The following is a 15274-nucleotide window of genomic DNA, read 5'->3' as shown; positions in this document are numbered from 1 at the left end:
GATGTTTTGTCAGACACCAAAGCGAACGATTCGGACGAAGATTCGCTGGCTGCTGAAGGCACCGGAGAGTGCCAACGATACGATCGAGCAGAAGCAACAGCGTCAGGACAAGTATAAGGATCTGCTCATCATCTCAGCCCCAGTTAAGGATGACACCGACACCGAGTCATCATCGGTGCTTTGCCTAATCACACTACCAGAGGACGACCATCAGGGCGCCATCGAGAGCAACACTATGCCACAGACGCTCGACGAACAATTGACGCTCAAGCTTGATATGAGTGGTGACGTTATAGGTTAGTATAAAGCATGTTTAAAAACAATTACAAATCCAACCATTGAAATCTTCACTCTCACTTGTAGACTTGGATGCAGCCACCCTGAGGAAACAATTTGCAGGATACCTAACCAAAGAGACTGTACGGTCAATCCACGATCTCTGTCACTTCCAGGATCGACCTCGTTTAAACGAGCACCTTAACAATGTGATGAACGCGAACGGAACCGCTCAGGTTTCCTCTTACCGGTTGCGTCTTGGTGGACCGGACGTGTACGTGCACGTCAAAGCCCAGACGAGATTATTTCGTAACAACAAACCAAACGAACCGGATTTCATTATGGCCATCCATACGATCCTAAGCGACAGTGAAGTGGCAATGGTGGAGTGTGGCTTGGCCGGAGGAAACAGTAATCCTTCGTCGTCGTCTTCGTCCAGCCTGGCGATACCCAGTGCCAGTAGTAGTGGTGGCGGCAGCACTGCCCGCCAGCTACAGCAAATTACCCAAGGAGTTAGTAACATGGGTGGTCCGCTAATGTCGAGCATACTGAACGGTGGTAGTGGCGGAGGTGGAGCGGGTGTGCCCGGTGGGCTTCCGGGATCACTGTCTTCTGTGGTGTCTCCACGGAGTAACCCCAACTCATCGCTGCTTACTTCGGATAGTTCAAACTTCTTCAGTTCGGATTTCGAATTCGAATTTCCACATTCCACGTTCGACATGGAGTCCGTTGGTGTTGGCTGGGATTCGCGGCCGGACTCGCGGACAAGTGTAACTCCAGTCAGCACACCTCGGCCACCATCAGTGACAGCGTATAGTCCCGCTGCAGCTCCCATGTGTCCCTCACCTTTAACTCCTTACCACGCTGGAAGCGCCGGAGGTCAACCCTCCCCTTCAAATAACAATAATAATAACAGTATGACCAACAACAATACCGGTCCCTTCGGAGGAAACTTCCCATTTCCTTTCGACGACAAAGAGAAAATTCAGGACCAAATACATCAGCAGCAGCAGCAACAACAACAGCAGCAGCAACAATCACATCATCACCCGCAGCAGCAGCCGCCGCAGCAACAGCAGCAACACATGGCCTCACACGACTCAGAGCGATTACGTAATCTACTGACAACCAAACGACCTCACTCAAATGCCTCGTCCTCGTCTGGTTTGGATATGGATCATGACCCTCGGAACCCGAATAGGATTCTGAAGGTAGGTGGCGGTGCATCTGTCTATGGTTTTGGTAGTTGTACGTGCAGTGTGTGGGCAGTGGGAATCTGTACAAAGTTGTATGACGTTGTATTTTCTTCCAATTGTCTGACCTTTCTTAAGAACTGGATATTTATGCTAAGTAAATATGAATAGACATTTGTTTGGGAATCAAAATAACTACTATTTCAGATCCTTTTTTTCATTTTTTCATACAATTGTCCGAAGAAAAGCACGTTGATCGATACACATTAATATGTTAATTACATAGAAAAGCAGAGGCACGTTTAAAAATTTCATTTTCTGCTAGACTCAGCTTTATGAACCTTAAACTACTAAAGAATCTTAATACTTGTGACTTCCACCTATCTTAAGCTTTCATTAAACTCAAAAGTTCATTTAACTTTGTTCTAGATGTATTGTGTGGGCTTGATATTTTTCGTACCTCGGGACATGTTGCTCTAAATTGTACTTCTATGATCCCATGAGCTATATCCATTCAGGACTCTATTCATTAAAAATAATTAGGGAAACAACATTCCCTTAAACATTGAAAGCTTGAAGTTGAGTATTTGCTCCCAGCCCCAAACGCTTACTTTACACCCCTGCCAATGTTCTCAGTACTGGAGCTGGAAATTTTGTATATTTATAGGGCTTACTGAATTCCGAAGAAGATAAGGATAATAATGGAAATAAATTAAGTACTACTACAACGGGCCTCTCGCACCGTTTACCTCAGTCGGTTAGAATTCATCAGGGTAGTGGTGGTAGTGGCTTGGGGGGCAATCGTCCGGGCGGCACCGAGACCAAACCCGGTAGCAATAACATGCTGTTACAGGTACGCGTGCAAAACCAATCTATCTCTCTATTTCTCCTTTTTTGGCTCACCTTTTTCTTTTACTCATATTTAGTTCATTTGGTGCTTTCGATTTATAACACTTCTATTGTTCCTTTCATTTTACTTTGGTTGGTTTTAAGCGCCCCCTTTTTCCCCCTTTAGCTGCTACTGTTGGTATAAATGAACACTTTTTTGTTCTTGTTTGTAATGTTATATGCACATTTTATAAGTAGCTCAATTGATTAAATTGATATGTTTCGATATAAAAAACCGTTTTGACTGAGTACCTAATTCATTATATTAAGTAACTGTAGACAACTGGATTGAAAAAAAAAACATGATTTGAGTGGCTGACAAATTAATATTATTTTTCGATTTTTAGCTACTCAATGAAAAAAGTGATGATGATGATTCCGAGTCGCGGAATCGGCCAAGTGAGCTGATGAGGCAATTGCAAAAAGTAAAGGTATGCGAGATAATTTATGAAAGAAAAACAAACACTATTTTATGTATTTATTACAACTAACAGGATGAACCCAAGGAACACCCAGCTCCACTCAACAACGAGGAACTAATCCAGATGCTTCGCCTGCAGGGCAACGACCGCAAGCGTCCCTCGAACGAACCGGACGAGGGTGCCGCCGCGAAACGCCCTGACGACAAACCGTCCAAACTGCGCGAGAAGAACAAAATGTTAGCCTCGCTACTGGCCAACCCGGCCAAGGCTCCAACACCTCTGCTGCCTGGTCACCTGCCCTTGAATCGCATCATCCCCGATATACCCATCAGCAATGTGGCCCGGCAGATGCCTCCAGTCACCAGTTCAACGCCACCGAATCGAACCATCAACAACAACAACCTGACCACAAACAACAACAATCTAAAGCAAGTACAACAGATGAGCCATCAGCTACGAATGCAGCAGCAGCAGCAGCAGCAGATGCGCAAATCATGTATGCCTCCAGAATCACAACAGCCACCTACTTCATCCGATATCTACCTCAACCATCAGCAACAGCAGCATGTACAGGCCTTGCTTCAGCAGCAAATGGTTGCTGCCCAGCAGCGCCAACAAAACTACTCTCCAGCGATTCAGGACTCAGGCATCGGTTCTGTCGGCAGTGGTCCGTTTGCCTCTTCAGCTACATCGACCTCCAATCAGCCGACGCCCGAGTGGGATCCTGAGTTGAACGAAATACTTAACCACGTAATCGATATCGCCCCAGAGGGAAACTTTGGTGATAACGAACTCAATAGTCTTTTAGGTAAGCGATAACGCATAGTTTTGACAACACACATAAAACTGATAATTGCTATCTATTGTAGGAATAGGTTCCATCGAGTCATCCACATCCGCTACTCCATCCCAATCTAGCCAGCAAGACATTCAGGAAAAGCTAGCTATCAATGCGATCCAGAAATCCCTGATGCAAATCGAAAACGTATCATCTCCTATACAGTACAGCGGTAGCCCTCCTGCGTATCCAATGCATGGAATGGGACCAGGAGGGTCACCAATGTCTCAGCAGCAACAGCAGCAGCAGCAGCAACAACAACAGCAGCAAGGCCCAGGAACACCAACAACTTCCAACCCTTCAAATTTCACCCCACCCCCAGTATATACGCCGCGCATGAGAATTTCCGGTCCGGGGCCTGGCGCTGGACAAATGGGAAACGGTGCCCCTGGAGCAAATGCGCTGGCCATCCAAAAAGTTCAGCAACAGCGTGAAAGAATACTTCAAGAGCATCAGCGGCAGAGACTCCTGCAGCAGCAAAAACAACAGCAAATGGTAGTGCCGGTGAATGCCACAGCTAACGCGGATATCAACCGTGAGTTAGGGTATCGGTTAAACAATAGATTCAAATTTACGAATAATATCTTTTCTAGTGGGATTAACACCCGGCATGCAAAACATCGAGTCATTGCTCAACAACACCGTCGCTCCGAACGTTTCACTTACTCGAGCAAACAGCGTTTCAGACTCTCAGCTAAGTCCAGGATTCTCTCCGAGTCAGTTGATGCAGCAGCAGCTAAGTCCGAGCCAACGAACACAACTTAGTCCACAACAAGCAGGTCGGTTTCGCGCCAATTTAAATCGAAACTCTGCGTGGCTCACATAATAAATTCGTGCGATTGATTCACAGGTTTTCAAGGTAACCCATTTACCAGCAATCCCGGTCATCGGATGTCGCCGCAACAGCAACAGCAACTGGTAGCTAGCTTCCAGCAGAGTAGTGCCGGCAGTCAACAGTTATCACCGCGTCAACCTCCCTTCAATAGTGCTCAACAGGTGCCACAGCCTAACGCAGCCACATTACAGCAGCAGCAACAGCAGTGGCAGCAGAACGCCAATGCCCGCCTCTCCATCCAACAGCAGAATCCTATGCTTAATGCTCAACTATCGGTAAACTCTAATAAATCGTACACCTCTTCCTTGATTCTATCATTCATTTGTTTCAGACGGTACCGGGTTTCAATCCAGCCGCCGCTAACCGACAATTCGTGGCTCCCCAGAGACAGCGATCGCTCAACTCCCCGGGAACTCCTCGACAAGGCTCGTTTGGTGGCACGGTAGACGGAGGTTTTCCCGGCCCACCGAGTCCCTCGCAGGCTAACACAGCGTCTGGACCCAACTTTGGAAATCCAGTTTTTGCCAACCAGCAAATGAGGCTCCAGAGACAGGGTAGTGTTCCTCCCCAAGCCACCCAGCATCTTCCAGGTAAGTTGCGAACAACGCATACTCACAAACTGCCAATCCTAATACAAACGCTTCCAATCCACGCTTCTGGGAATGATACTCGCGTAACCAACGAGGGTAGAAAAGAACGATTTTGAATGGAGGGTGTCTCCTTTCTGTAGAGTTGATACAGTTTAATCTCAAATTGGCCAAATTTTTTCGTTTGAACAAAGGATGTGAAGCTCCTCCCTCTCTTTACTGATCGTTCCCTAGCAGAACGCAGCAAAGAGTGTGGTTAGCACTAACTAGATCTAGAAAAAAAAATTCGTCCACCTCTCCCATACACAAACACATACATACAAACATCCCCGGGTTCTACCGCAATCAGGGATTCGTACGAACTAGGTTTAAATATCGGCTGTTTCCACCACACACAGGATCGCCACGTCCCTCGTATGGCGGACATGGACCCAATGCAGATGCTAGTGGCTATGGGATGATGTTCAGCAATGCCGCAATGCAGCAGCACACGGCGGGCTCACCAGGCGATTTCTTCAATCGCAGCCAAACTGGTAAGCAGCACCACCCACCAAAAGAGACACACGCACAAATCCATCCACAACAAATGCATCTCATCCCCCCACATGTTTGTCTTGCTCAACGTTTGTAAGCGCATCGAACCATTGTCTCATTCATGTATTCCACTACGAACGAATCATTTCACCATCACTAATCATCCACCAAACCAGTACCTATCGAGGAAATGCTCTATCCGTAAATGTGCTGTACTATCTGTTTGTATATGTGTTCGTACAATCTAACCCGTTGGTCGGTCGACGGAATGCAGGACATCTTGCTGCGCGCACGCAAGAAACCAACTTTGGGAGCAATCAGATCAATTTGGCCATTTCACCACTATGAATGTATACTCTATCCTATGTCTGGGAAAAGTCGAAATTTATAGCCGCTAACCTTACTTGGCTTCGTCATAACAAACTTCCTTGTACATAACCTTTCCGCCAGAGCACAACTAAAACCCGAAAAAATTCGATTGTAAATTGTGTGAACGATCACCTTAACGACTGAAATTTGTGCACAGATAGAAGAGAAACCTCGACATTTGTTCTTGTTGCAGGTGCCAACGGTGGTGGGCTGAATTCGTCCGAGCTGGTCCGGCAGGAGTTACGAGCGGTCGTCAGTGTTCGCGCGCAGAACGCGGCTAGTGGCGGTGTTGGTGGAACGGGCGGCCTACGAACACCGCAAAGTCCGATCGGCATGTCGCCCATGGGAGGAGGTAACGGGGGCTTACAGGGACCTGGAAGTGTGGCAGGAGGTGCCGCTGGTGGCGGAAGCACCCCCGGCGGCGGACCAAGCGTAATGGGACCAGGTAGCAATAGCGGTTCCGTGCTTAGTCCCGGCATGGGGGGCATCACAGGGAATCTAGTTAGTAGTGGTGGTGGTGGAGGAGGAGTAGTAGGAGTTACAGGAAGTGGAAGTAGTACGGCAGGAGGAGGAAATGGAAACAACTCCGGAAACGGAGATGGTATGCAGACATCACAGTTACCAGGTACGTCATCGTTACTCAACACACCAGGCGACATGGATCCGTCAATGCTATTCAATTTTCACCTCGCGCCGAAAGGTTAGTGTTTGTTCGTCTGCAAACCCACATATGATTGTATTGTTTTGCACCACCCACTCCTACTAACTACAGTTGTTTATCCGAACGCGGTTGGACTAAATCCGCTGCCGTTTTCCCGCTGCGCACCCATCTAACCGGTCATCCTAATCTGGTGTTTTCTCTCTCTCTTTTTTTCTTTCTCTCTTCTTTACCCTCTACGTACAATGACGGTGTCCTTGGTGATGCCGGAAAAATGTGTCTTTGTTTTAAATATTTCTAACCAATCGGCGCATCGGTGTTAGGTAGTAAATTACAACTAGCTTCTAGCGAATGGCCATCGATAGCCGACGAAAACGATAACCCTATCAAGAGGGTAAGAAATTGGCTCTTTCATGACACTATTATAGTCCTAAACCATTAAATCTAGAAAAAATCACAAAGTTCGCTTGAAGTCGTTATTCTTTAGTTTTCGGTTTGGTTCGTTACGATCCCCCACACACTTTTAGTCTTGTATGCGGAGCAAGAACAGAAACAGACGGTAGTTCAAATCTAGAATCACGCTGAAGATGCATTATCACAAATCGTTTCCAATCTTCTTTCCTAGATATATATTTGTTGTGATAAACAAACTCTCTGAACATTTTCTCCGATTTTCAAATTAGGTTCGGGAGATTTTTGCTCCTGTTCGTTACACGATCACCATGAGCAATGATTTTACACTTCTTGTTTTTTTTTTGTGAAATGTTTAAAAAAAATTTTTGATTGCAACCTCTAGTCTCAAGTTTTCTCATACAGTCAGTGCTATGAAGTCCAATTAAAAACCAACATCAAATTCACATATTATATGATACATTTCTCAGCAAGAAAATAAATAATTACAGTGTTCCTTGAAATTCAGATAGCTTCGTAGTCGCAAGGTTATAGAGTCCGCTTTGACTAGCGGATGATCGTGGTTTCGAATTTTAGTAGAATCAAGCCATTCGACTCAAGCATGAGTTTATTCTCAGGCTCCCCACTAACCTTTCCTTCACGTTGAATTCTACAAAACCTCGACAAATCTCTTGACAAAAATTAGTCATTCTTACAATGAAACTAATCAGTAGATGACATTCAGTTGAAACCTCTTCAGAGAATTTTAATTAGCGATATAATTGGCCGGAGGCAGCGAGACTCGAATAGTAAACGTAGATAGGAAGGGTGCAAAAGCATACACAAGCCCGAATTATAATAAGCATGTCACTTACTCTCAATAGTGATATTGCTCAAAGTAGAAGTGCTGAATACAGCAAGCACCCGGGCGATATCACAAAAGATCATTGTTTCGAGTTGTAGTAATGAGCAGTGCTGAGAATATTTACTGTCATTATATTCGAGAGCAGCGATTTTCAGCCTTTTTTTTATATTGAAAATCATACTACCCATGCGAACGTTGATATTTCATCATACCAAACAACCGATGAACACCGACCGGATAAACCTTAACACTCTTGTTGATATTTTGATCTTCAAAAAGGAAAATCATTTCAGAATAGTGAAAATCAAAATAACCTCATTCGACAATTTATACTGTACCGTGCAGTGTACTGCGCCTGAACAGACTTTCAATACTTGGATTGATAATTACCGATTCTTCTTTGAATATCATTCACGAGGCCTCTGATGTTCATTCCACTGTTCTGTCATTGAATATGGTAAATGAAATTCATGCATTGTCGCAATGAGCAATGGTTACTGAGTTGCATCAGTGAATGAATGTGCTGACACTGAGAAAAATTCTATTCATCTGCACGTGAATAAACATTGATAATCTAAGGCACTGATGAGTTCATACAGGAAGAATAATCCAAAAATTAGTGTCACTAAAGTTAAATATGGTTTTAACAAAACAAAACCTAATTTTTGTTATCATTTGTTCTGATAAGTTGATATGCAGTGTTCATTGTGTAGCATTTTTACGTTCCCGGAGTTCTTGAGGCTTTTCGAGGTATATAAAGCACCAATGCTGAAGTGTTTGACACTTGTAAAACTGTTATGTGGTCTGCACACTGCAAGTACATTTCACAACTAGCTTATTTACTGCGGAACTTAAACAAATGAAATCACCTACTTGTTCCTGCGATAAACTGTCATTAGGTTACACAATAATGCTGCGGTGCTTATCTTCATGTAAAAATAGTGAAGAAACACTCTCCGCAAGACCATCTTACTTATCTTTACTAGAGGTACCAAAATTCACAAAAATTGTTGAAAAGCTATGATCATTTATATTTTTCATTCCGAGCTCTCAGACAAAACCTGTGTTTACCTGTTCAAGGTTTGCTTTTAGGCGAGTTTCGAAATTTCTTCTTGAATTTTCACAGAGAATGACACATCTTCAAGTCTGAAGTTTGAAGTAATTTTCATTGGACGAATAAAAAAGGTTTAGATTCTAGAACCGATATCAGTTCCTGAATTTGGACTATATTTTTCAGCTTGCAATATATTTTCAAAGCAAAAAAATAAATTTTCAACTTCTATGAATGTCCTTCTATGAATTACCTTTTTATTGACGTAGGACTAAATCTTACCGCACTGCATCGGGGTACATTCTGCGGAAACTAAAACTAAGGTGTGATGTCGGAAAGAAAGACTTTTCGTTTTATACCGCTCATCATCTTCTGGAACTCCGCCATTTTCTTCCATCCTTTATGTAAATCAGCTGGTTTTTTCATCGTTCTGCTACTTTTCTTCAACTTGCTCCTGATTACCGCCCAAATTTTTTCAGTTGGACGAAAATCTGGGCAATTTGGCAAGTTGATGGCTTTTTCGATGATTGATATTGATGTTTTATTTTCCTTGTACTGTAGTGGTAGCTGGCCAAGTCAGGCTAGAACTTCATCGGACCGTCATGTGATTGGATGATCGGCAAAACTCGCTTCTGGAGGCACTGTTCCTTGTATCTTGTACCGATGTTGATCCGATCCGGTGATGAAAAGCTTGTTTTTTTTGCCACAGCTGCAGATTCCCTGCTTCCGAACGAACTTGTCAGCAAACACGAATTTAAACCGCTTGGCTGTTGCCAAGCCCTCACCCTTGCGCTTGGACATATAGAATTTTGGTCCTGGGAGCTGCGCGAATTCCATTTTTGCATATGACTCATCGTCTTTTAAAATGCAGCCGTCGAATTTGATCAAGACTTTCTGCGGTGCCGAGAACTTCTTTGCCAAATCGCGCATGTTGATCCCAGGGTTCGTCCGAACTGCTCTGCAGACTTTCAATCGTTTCACTTCAGCGGTTGCTGTGATAAGCACGATCCAGCGTTAAAGTCTCATTGGATCGTTTTAACACGCTGTTTACGGATTTGGGGAATTTGAGGCACTTCGTAGTTTTTGCACCTGACCACGTCGGATTTTCAACAAGAGTGTGCAGAATTTTCTCATGTCTTTCACGTTTCATCGTAAAAAACTTGTAAACAAACCTTTCTCGTCACTGCGCTGTCATTGGTTTCTCGTAACCGCCGCCAGAGGCACCACAGTAAAAAGAAAGCTGCCACCGATTATTAAGTGGATCTAAATTTAGAATGCGCTGCAATCTATCTGAAAAGAAACTACAGACATACAGAAATATGTATCTTTTCTGATAGTAAGGCGTCACGGGGCACAGTCCAGCAAAATATCCATTAAAAAAAGCTACAGTGATTTCAAACAGATATATGTCGCGTCTGTGACTGTGAAACTGACACCTCTGAACATGCAACTGCCCTTTGAGCTCGTTCATTAAGCAGACAGTATGTGAGTAGAGGAAGAACGAAAAATAAGCGAACTGGAAATATGATACAGATTTGGAAAAATATACCGCATCCCGACGGGACTTGAACCCGCAATCTCCCTGTCTCCGGCATGGTGTTTTGACCAATTAAACTACGGGGGACGGTGGTACTGTTCCACAATCTATATCGTATCACATGCCGCTGTCGACTTATTCTATTGCTCATCCCTAACTACACACACTGCTGTGCAAGCGTTATTTATAGACTGAAAGAAGCCCTTTGAAATATGGTTGAAAAACCCTAATAGGGAAGCCATAGTAAAAATCATACCAGATTGGGCCAACTCACACAATCAGACCATGGACGTTATATATTATGTTAATGTGCCATCCCGAACCGGCACATGGGTATACCACAATAGACCGTAATTATGGCGGCAGTGGTTCAAATCCCAACAAAACTAAAACGTCCAGAAGACCATACCTAACTATTACCGAGTTTCTGTGTGTGTGAGATATATTAAATATCACAAATATTACAGTTTGATTCAATTTTGTATTTTTCACAAATTTAAATATGTTCTAAAGACAAATGATACAAAAACAAAGAATAGGTCTTAATTGTGTTATTTACTTTCTAAGGTAGCCTTTTATACCAATTGTTTTCATGTTACTTTTAGGTTCGTCTCTTAGATCGTCATTCACAGTTTTCAAAGGTCTTTTACCCGCGGCAAAAAAAAAAAATACAAGCACAGTAGGATATTAAAAAGTGCACACCCACTGTGTGCTGGGCTACACACGAAGTACAAAGTGCTACTCGATTTCAATTTATATAGAGTTTTACAAGCAGATTTCAAACATGTCATTTTCAAACACTTTAAATTAATGCTACAGAGTAGTTGATGTTTTTTGTCTTGAAACGGATTAGTATTTATTTAGTCACATATCAGGCCAATACCAGCTGTATAATTCCTCTAACATTATTCTGTAAATGGCTTGAGTATGTGTAGCACTTCACTCGGTGTTTAACCTATTATGTTTCTCGTACCTTTTCGCAAATCATGACATCCCTCGCAATGCCATCTGTCACATTTGTAACAAACACGCACCCCCTCGCGCAAATCGTCGCCTGCTTTTCACGTATGCTTTCTGTCGTACTGTCAACATTTGTTGTAGAATCCTTCATCCGAAAATCGTTCATTTGTGTCCTATTAGCAAACATCGCACCGTGGACGACGGACGTCTTTCATCTGCTAAAAATGAGTGCTTTCGACAAGATGCTTAGATAGTTTCATTCCAATCACAACTCAACGTGTAGGTGTGCCGTCCACGGTGCCCCTCAGCATCGCTCAAAATTGAGAAAATCTCATGTTTTTTATGTCTTCCCATTTCAATTTCAGAGTTCTTCGGAGGTAATACGAGTCGGTGACCCGAAAAATTCATCCCTCCTTCTGCAAAAACTTCTGTCGGATTAAAGTGATAAATTTGTTTAGCTTTGTTTTGTAAGTGTAGTTCAGTTGTTTTGTTTTCCGTTTTGTTTTATTTTAATAACAAAAAAAATTTACCTTCAATGGTTCGGTTATTTGGAAATCAACGCCAGCCCAGAGCGTTTTGTATCCATTTTATTTGGCATTTATAAAATTAAAAGAAAAATACAAAAAAACATGTTAGTCACTGATACTACGAGAGAGGAGCAACAAGAAATGATATGAGATGTGATGTTATATAGTGGGACAAAACCAGAAGCAACAAAATAACAAAATGATATAAAACTGAAGTATATGAAACTAATAACTAGAAGAAGAAGAAAGTTGTAGCGTCTGTAAATATTAGTTATTGTAAAGTGTAAACTAAGTATATAAATTAAAGTATATCTATATATACAGAATAAAGTTGATCTAAGGCATTAGCTAACTAAGTAAAAGAAATACTAAATTAAACAACAAAACAAAGTAAGGAAAATAGAAATACCTCTAACATTAGTTCAAACTAATAACAAGAAAAAGAAAACAAACATGTTAATCATAATAGAAATTGTATCTAAATTAACCAAAAATCAAGAGAAAAAGAAAACAAAACACGACAAGTTAAGAATACCAACAAGTGACGAATCAAAATTTAGTTTGCTGGAAGGAAAACCTTCCGCAAAATCGATTGGGGCTATCGAAGACAAAAAGATATTGGATATATTCTCGAAAAAAAAAAAACATTGCAGCTAAGAACAGCCTCAAACCAAAAGGCGGTCGATATGCGACCCTAACGAAAAAGAGAAAGAAAAAAAAACAGTAACACAAAATCGAAAAGTTAAGAGTAAAAAGGAACTTATACGAATCAAAGGTTTCGCATTTATATGAAAAAAAAAGAACATTATACAAATTCGACGGTAATTAGAAGGGTGCGAACAAAAGAAATAATGTGACAAGCTTTGCAAGCAAATTGTTAAACTAGACTTGTTTAGTAGAGGAGAACGTGTTGAATAAAAGCTTAAATTGCATATGATTTTTCTTCACTGATCGACGTTTAGCTCCTGGTTATAAAAACACACAGAAAAAAAACGTGAGAGCACCTAAAATTGCCGGTGGTTCCCGCTTCCCGCCGCTCCTAAGCAAACTCAAGTGTTCCTCCTGGATCATTGACAAAGTTTCAGCACCGCCGCGTATCGTCAAGTAGAGTGTGCATCAGGGAAAAACAAAAGCAGATACCGATCGAGGAAAACGTGTGCTGTGATAATTATTTTCTGTTTATTTTGGAAGATCGCGACCTCACAAAGTTATCTGCTGTCGGGCACCGGAAAATAAACGGTTGCAACGGCATCAGCACACTCCGCAGCGAAGAAAGTGGTGCAGAAGTGAAGAAGCACACAACAACCTTAGGCATGTATGTAACAACCGGACTCGGTCCGCACCGGAGGAGCGAATTCAAAGTAAATCAATGAGCATAGGCTAGGTTTAGAAGAAACGTGAAACTACGTAGGTACCTCTAATTCCCAAGCAAATACTATTTGTCGGAACGATAATGTTTTACACTCACCGACAGAAAAGCCCCTTTCCTGATGCTTGTACTAAACAAACCGTTTTGGTTTTTCGGAAAAAAGTAGGGAACCGACGGCTCTCAATCAAAAAAAAAAAAAAAAAAACTGCACATTTTCGGTTATTTATTTTCTAAATTACAATTATCTTTCGGTATCATACCATCTTACTCACAATCAGGCTTTTCGTCGCCGTTAAGAGTTTGTATATTTTGTATATGTATAAATTGTAAAGTTAGTTTTGATGCTACTAGCGGAAGTCAGATTTAGTTCGCTGATAGCGACCTGTTGAACGGCAAGCAAGTGAAAAAGGAAAAGGATACAGACTGTATGATACGATGGTACGACGCTATCTGCGCGCGAGTTACTAATTTGATTTGCATACTACACAAAGTGGAATGAAGTGGAAGCGAAAGTGTTGTTGGTTGCCGATAAGCTGAACGCCACTCACAACAAACAAAACCAGCAAAACAAAAAAGAAAAAAACATAGAGAAAACATACATACACACAAACACATACACACATGGTTTACTTTAATTCACTTATTAATGATAGGTTGGAAGCTTCCCTCCCCTCTTCTTCACTTTTGATTTTATTATTAATCTTATGCGTACACGATATATGATAATTTAATTTTTATTATTATTGCTATTATACATTTACATGTTGAGGTTAGTTTTATTTTGTGTTTTATGCAAAAAAAGATGGCGAAATATATTTTTGTTATGATAATGATGATAAAAATATCTAACCGTTTGTTTTATTTTTTTCTGTTACGGGTTTAGTTGAGTTTGGTTAAAAGAAAGGCCGGTACTTTATTTTAACGTTAACTTTTTTATGATACTTTACGTTAGGGGCCATCCGCATACCACGTGGCCAGCTTTGGGGGGGGGGGTCTGGGTAATGTCCACGGCCCATACAAAATTTTTAGAATTCATATGGGCAGTCGTTCACGGGGGGGGTCAAATCGTTGAAAATCTCCACGTGGTATGTGGATGGCCTCTTACGTGGCGGTTAAACTGTACTGTAACACTTAATATTGTGTGGAACCAGTGCGGAACCTGGATAACGATCGTGTCTTAGGGGCCATCCACGTGGACAGATTTTAACCCCCCACCCTCCTCCCGTTGACAACTGCGCATATAAATTCTAAAAATTTTGTATGGACCGTGGACATTACACATACCCCCTCCCCCACCCGCAAAACTGTCCACGTGGTATGTGGATGGCCCCTTACTTATAAGACAACTTTTCTGGGAAGAATAGTAAAAACAGGATACTTTATTTGCATGATCGTATGCACTTTTTTTTTCTTTAAGATCCCCTTAAATGATGTTTTAAATTCTAGAATTTTAATTATAATTATACAAGTATTTCCTCCCAATTTTATTTCAGATATCAGTTTTCTATGCTTTCCCTTATCTTCACTCGTAAGCTTCAGCACATAAGCACAGTACTATCTTCAGCCGTTATTACCCCATCAGGCCAATATTTATGGTTTCATGGGTTTCCTTGGTTAAATCTTCGTATTAGCCCAGGAAGTCTCGATAAAAAACATCCTTAAATTAGTATGAAGAAGAAAAATATTACTACTACCATACTTTTCTTTTCTTCTTGGTTCTCCAATCGATAAAAACTGACCGGAATCACTGTACTCCTGTTTTGGACTTCATTGAAATTTTTCAACCAAGGGCTATAAATCGTATTTTTTGCCGCAACCTCTAAGACCTTAATTAGAATAAACACTAGAATCAGTTTCCAATCATTCACCAAGAGATCGCGTGAAAAAGTAACTATCTAGCAACACGGTATATCGAGCCCATTCGTACTGTCAAATTCTATATGCAAAAATCTGGAGCCTACCGTGTTTGTATAAG

At 41.8% G+C, this 15274-nt stretch overlaps 1 protein-coding gene across 23 annotated transcripts in view; it reads left to right on the top strand.

Annotated features, from left to right (window-relative positions):
* The window catches only part of LOC129732202 (probable serine/threonine-protein kinase yakA), a 320944-nt gene extending 306815 nt beyond the window's left edge, over positions 1 to 14129 (top strand). For 15 of the 23 annotated variants that reach the window (XM_055692831.1, XM_055692827.1, XM_055692828.1 and 12 more), the window contains 13 exons: positions 2 to 296; positions 364 to 1487; positions 2137 to 2322; positions 2705 to 2788; positions 2852 to 3587; positions 3649 to 4152; positions 4211 to 4396; positions 4468 to 4727; positions 4784 to 5042; positions 5438 to 5572; positions 6136 to 6642; positions 6924 to 6994; positions 11769 to 14129. In XM_055692831.1, coding sequence (XP_055548806.1) covers positions 2 to 296; positions 364 to 1487; positions 2137 to 2322; positions 2705 to 2788; positions 2852 to 3587; positions 3649 to 4152; positions 4211 to 4396; positions 4468 to 4727; positions 4784 to 5042; positions 5438 to 5572; positions 6136 to 6642; positions 6924 to 6994; positions 11769 to 11843 — 4422 coding nt within the window. In that variant the 3' untranslated portion in view covers positions 11844 to 14129. The remainder of the gene's footprint in view (position 1; positions 297 to 363; positions 1488 to 2136; positions 2323 to 2704; positions 2789 to 2851; positions 3588 to 3648; positions 4153 to 4210; positions 4397 to 4467; positions 4728 to 4783; positions 5043 to 5437; positions 5573 to 6135; positions 6643 to 6923; positions 6995 to 11768) is intronic. The other 8 variants (XM_055692833.1, XM_055692835.1, XM_055692836.1 and 5 more) reach the window with 8 other exon arrangements.
* The last annotated feature ends 1145 nt before the right edge of the window (positions 14130 to 15274 follow it).

Source organism: Wyeomyia smithii, chromosome 3 (assembly GCF_029784165.1).
Source record: "Wyeomyia smithii strain HCP4-BCI-WySm-NY-G18 chromosome 3, ASM2978416v1, whole genome shotgun sequence".
NCBI lineage: Eukaryota > Metazoa > Arthropoda > Insecta > Diptera > Culicidae > Wyeomyia > Wyeomyia smithii.
This window is presented reverse-complemented; position numbering and strand designations above follow the sequence as displayed.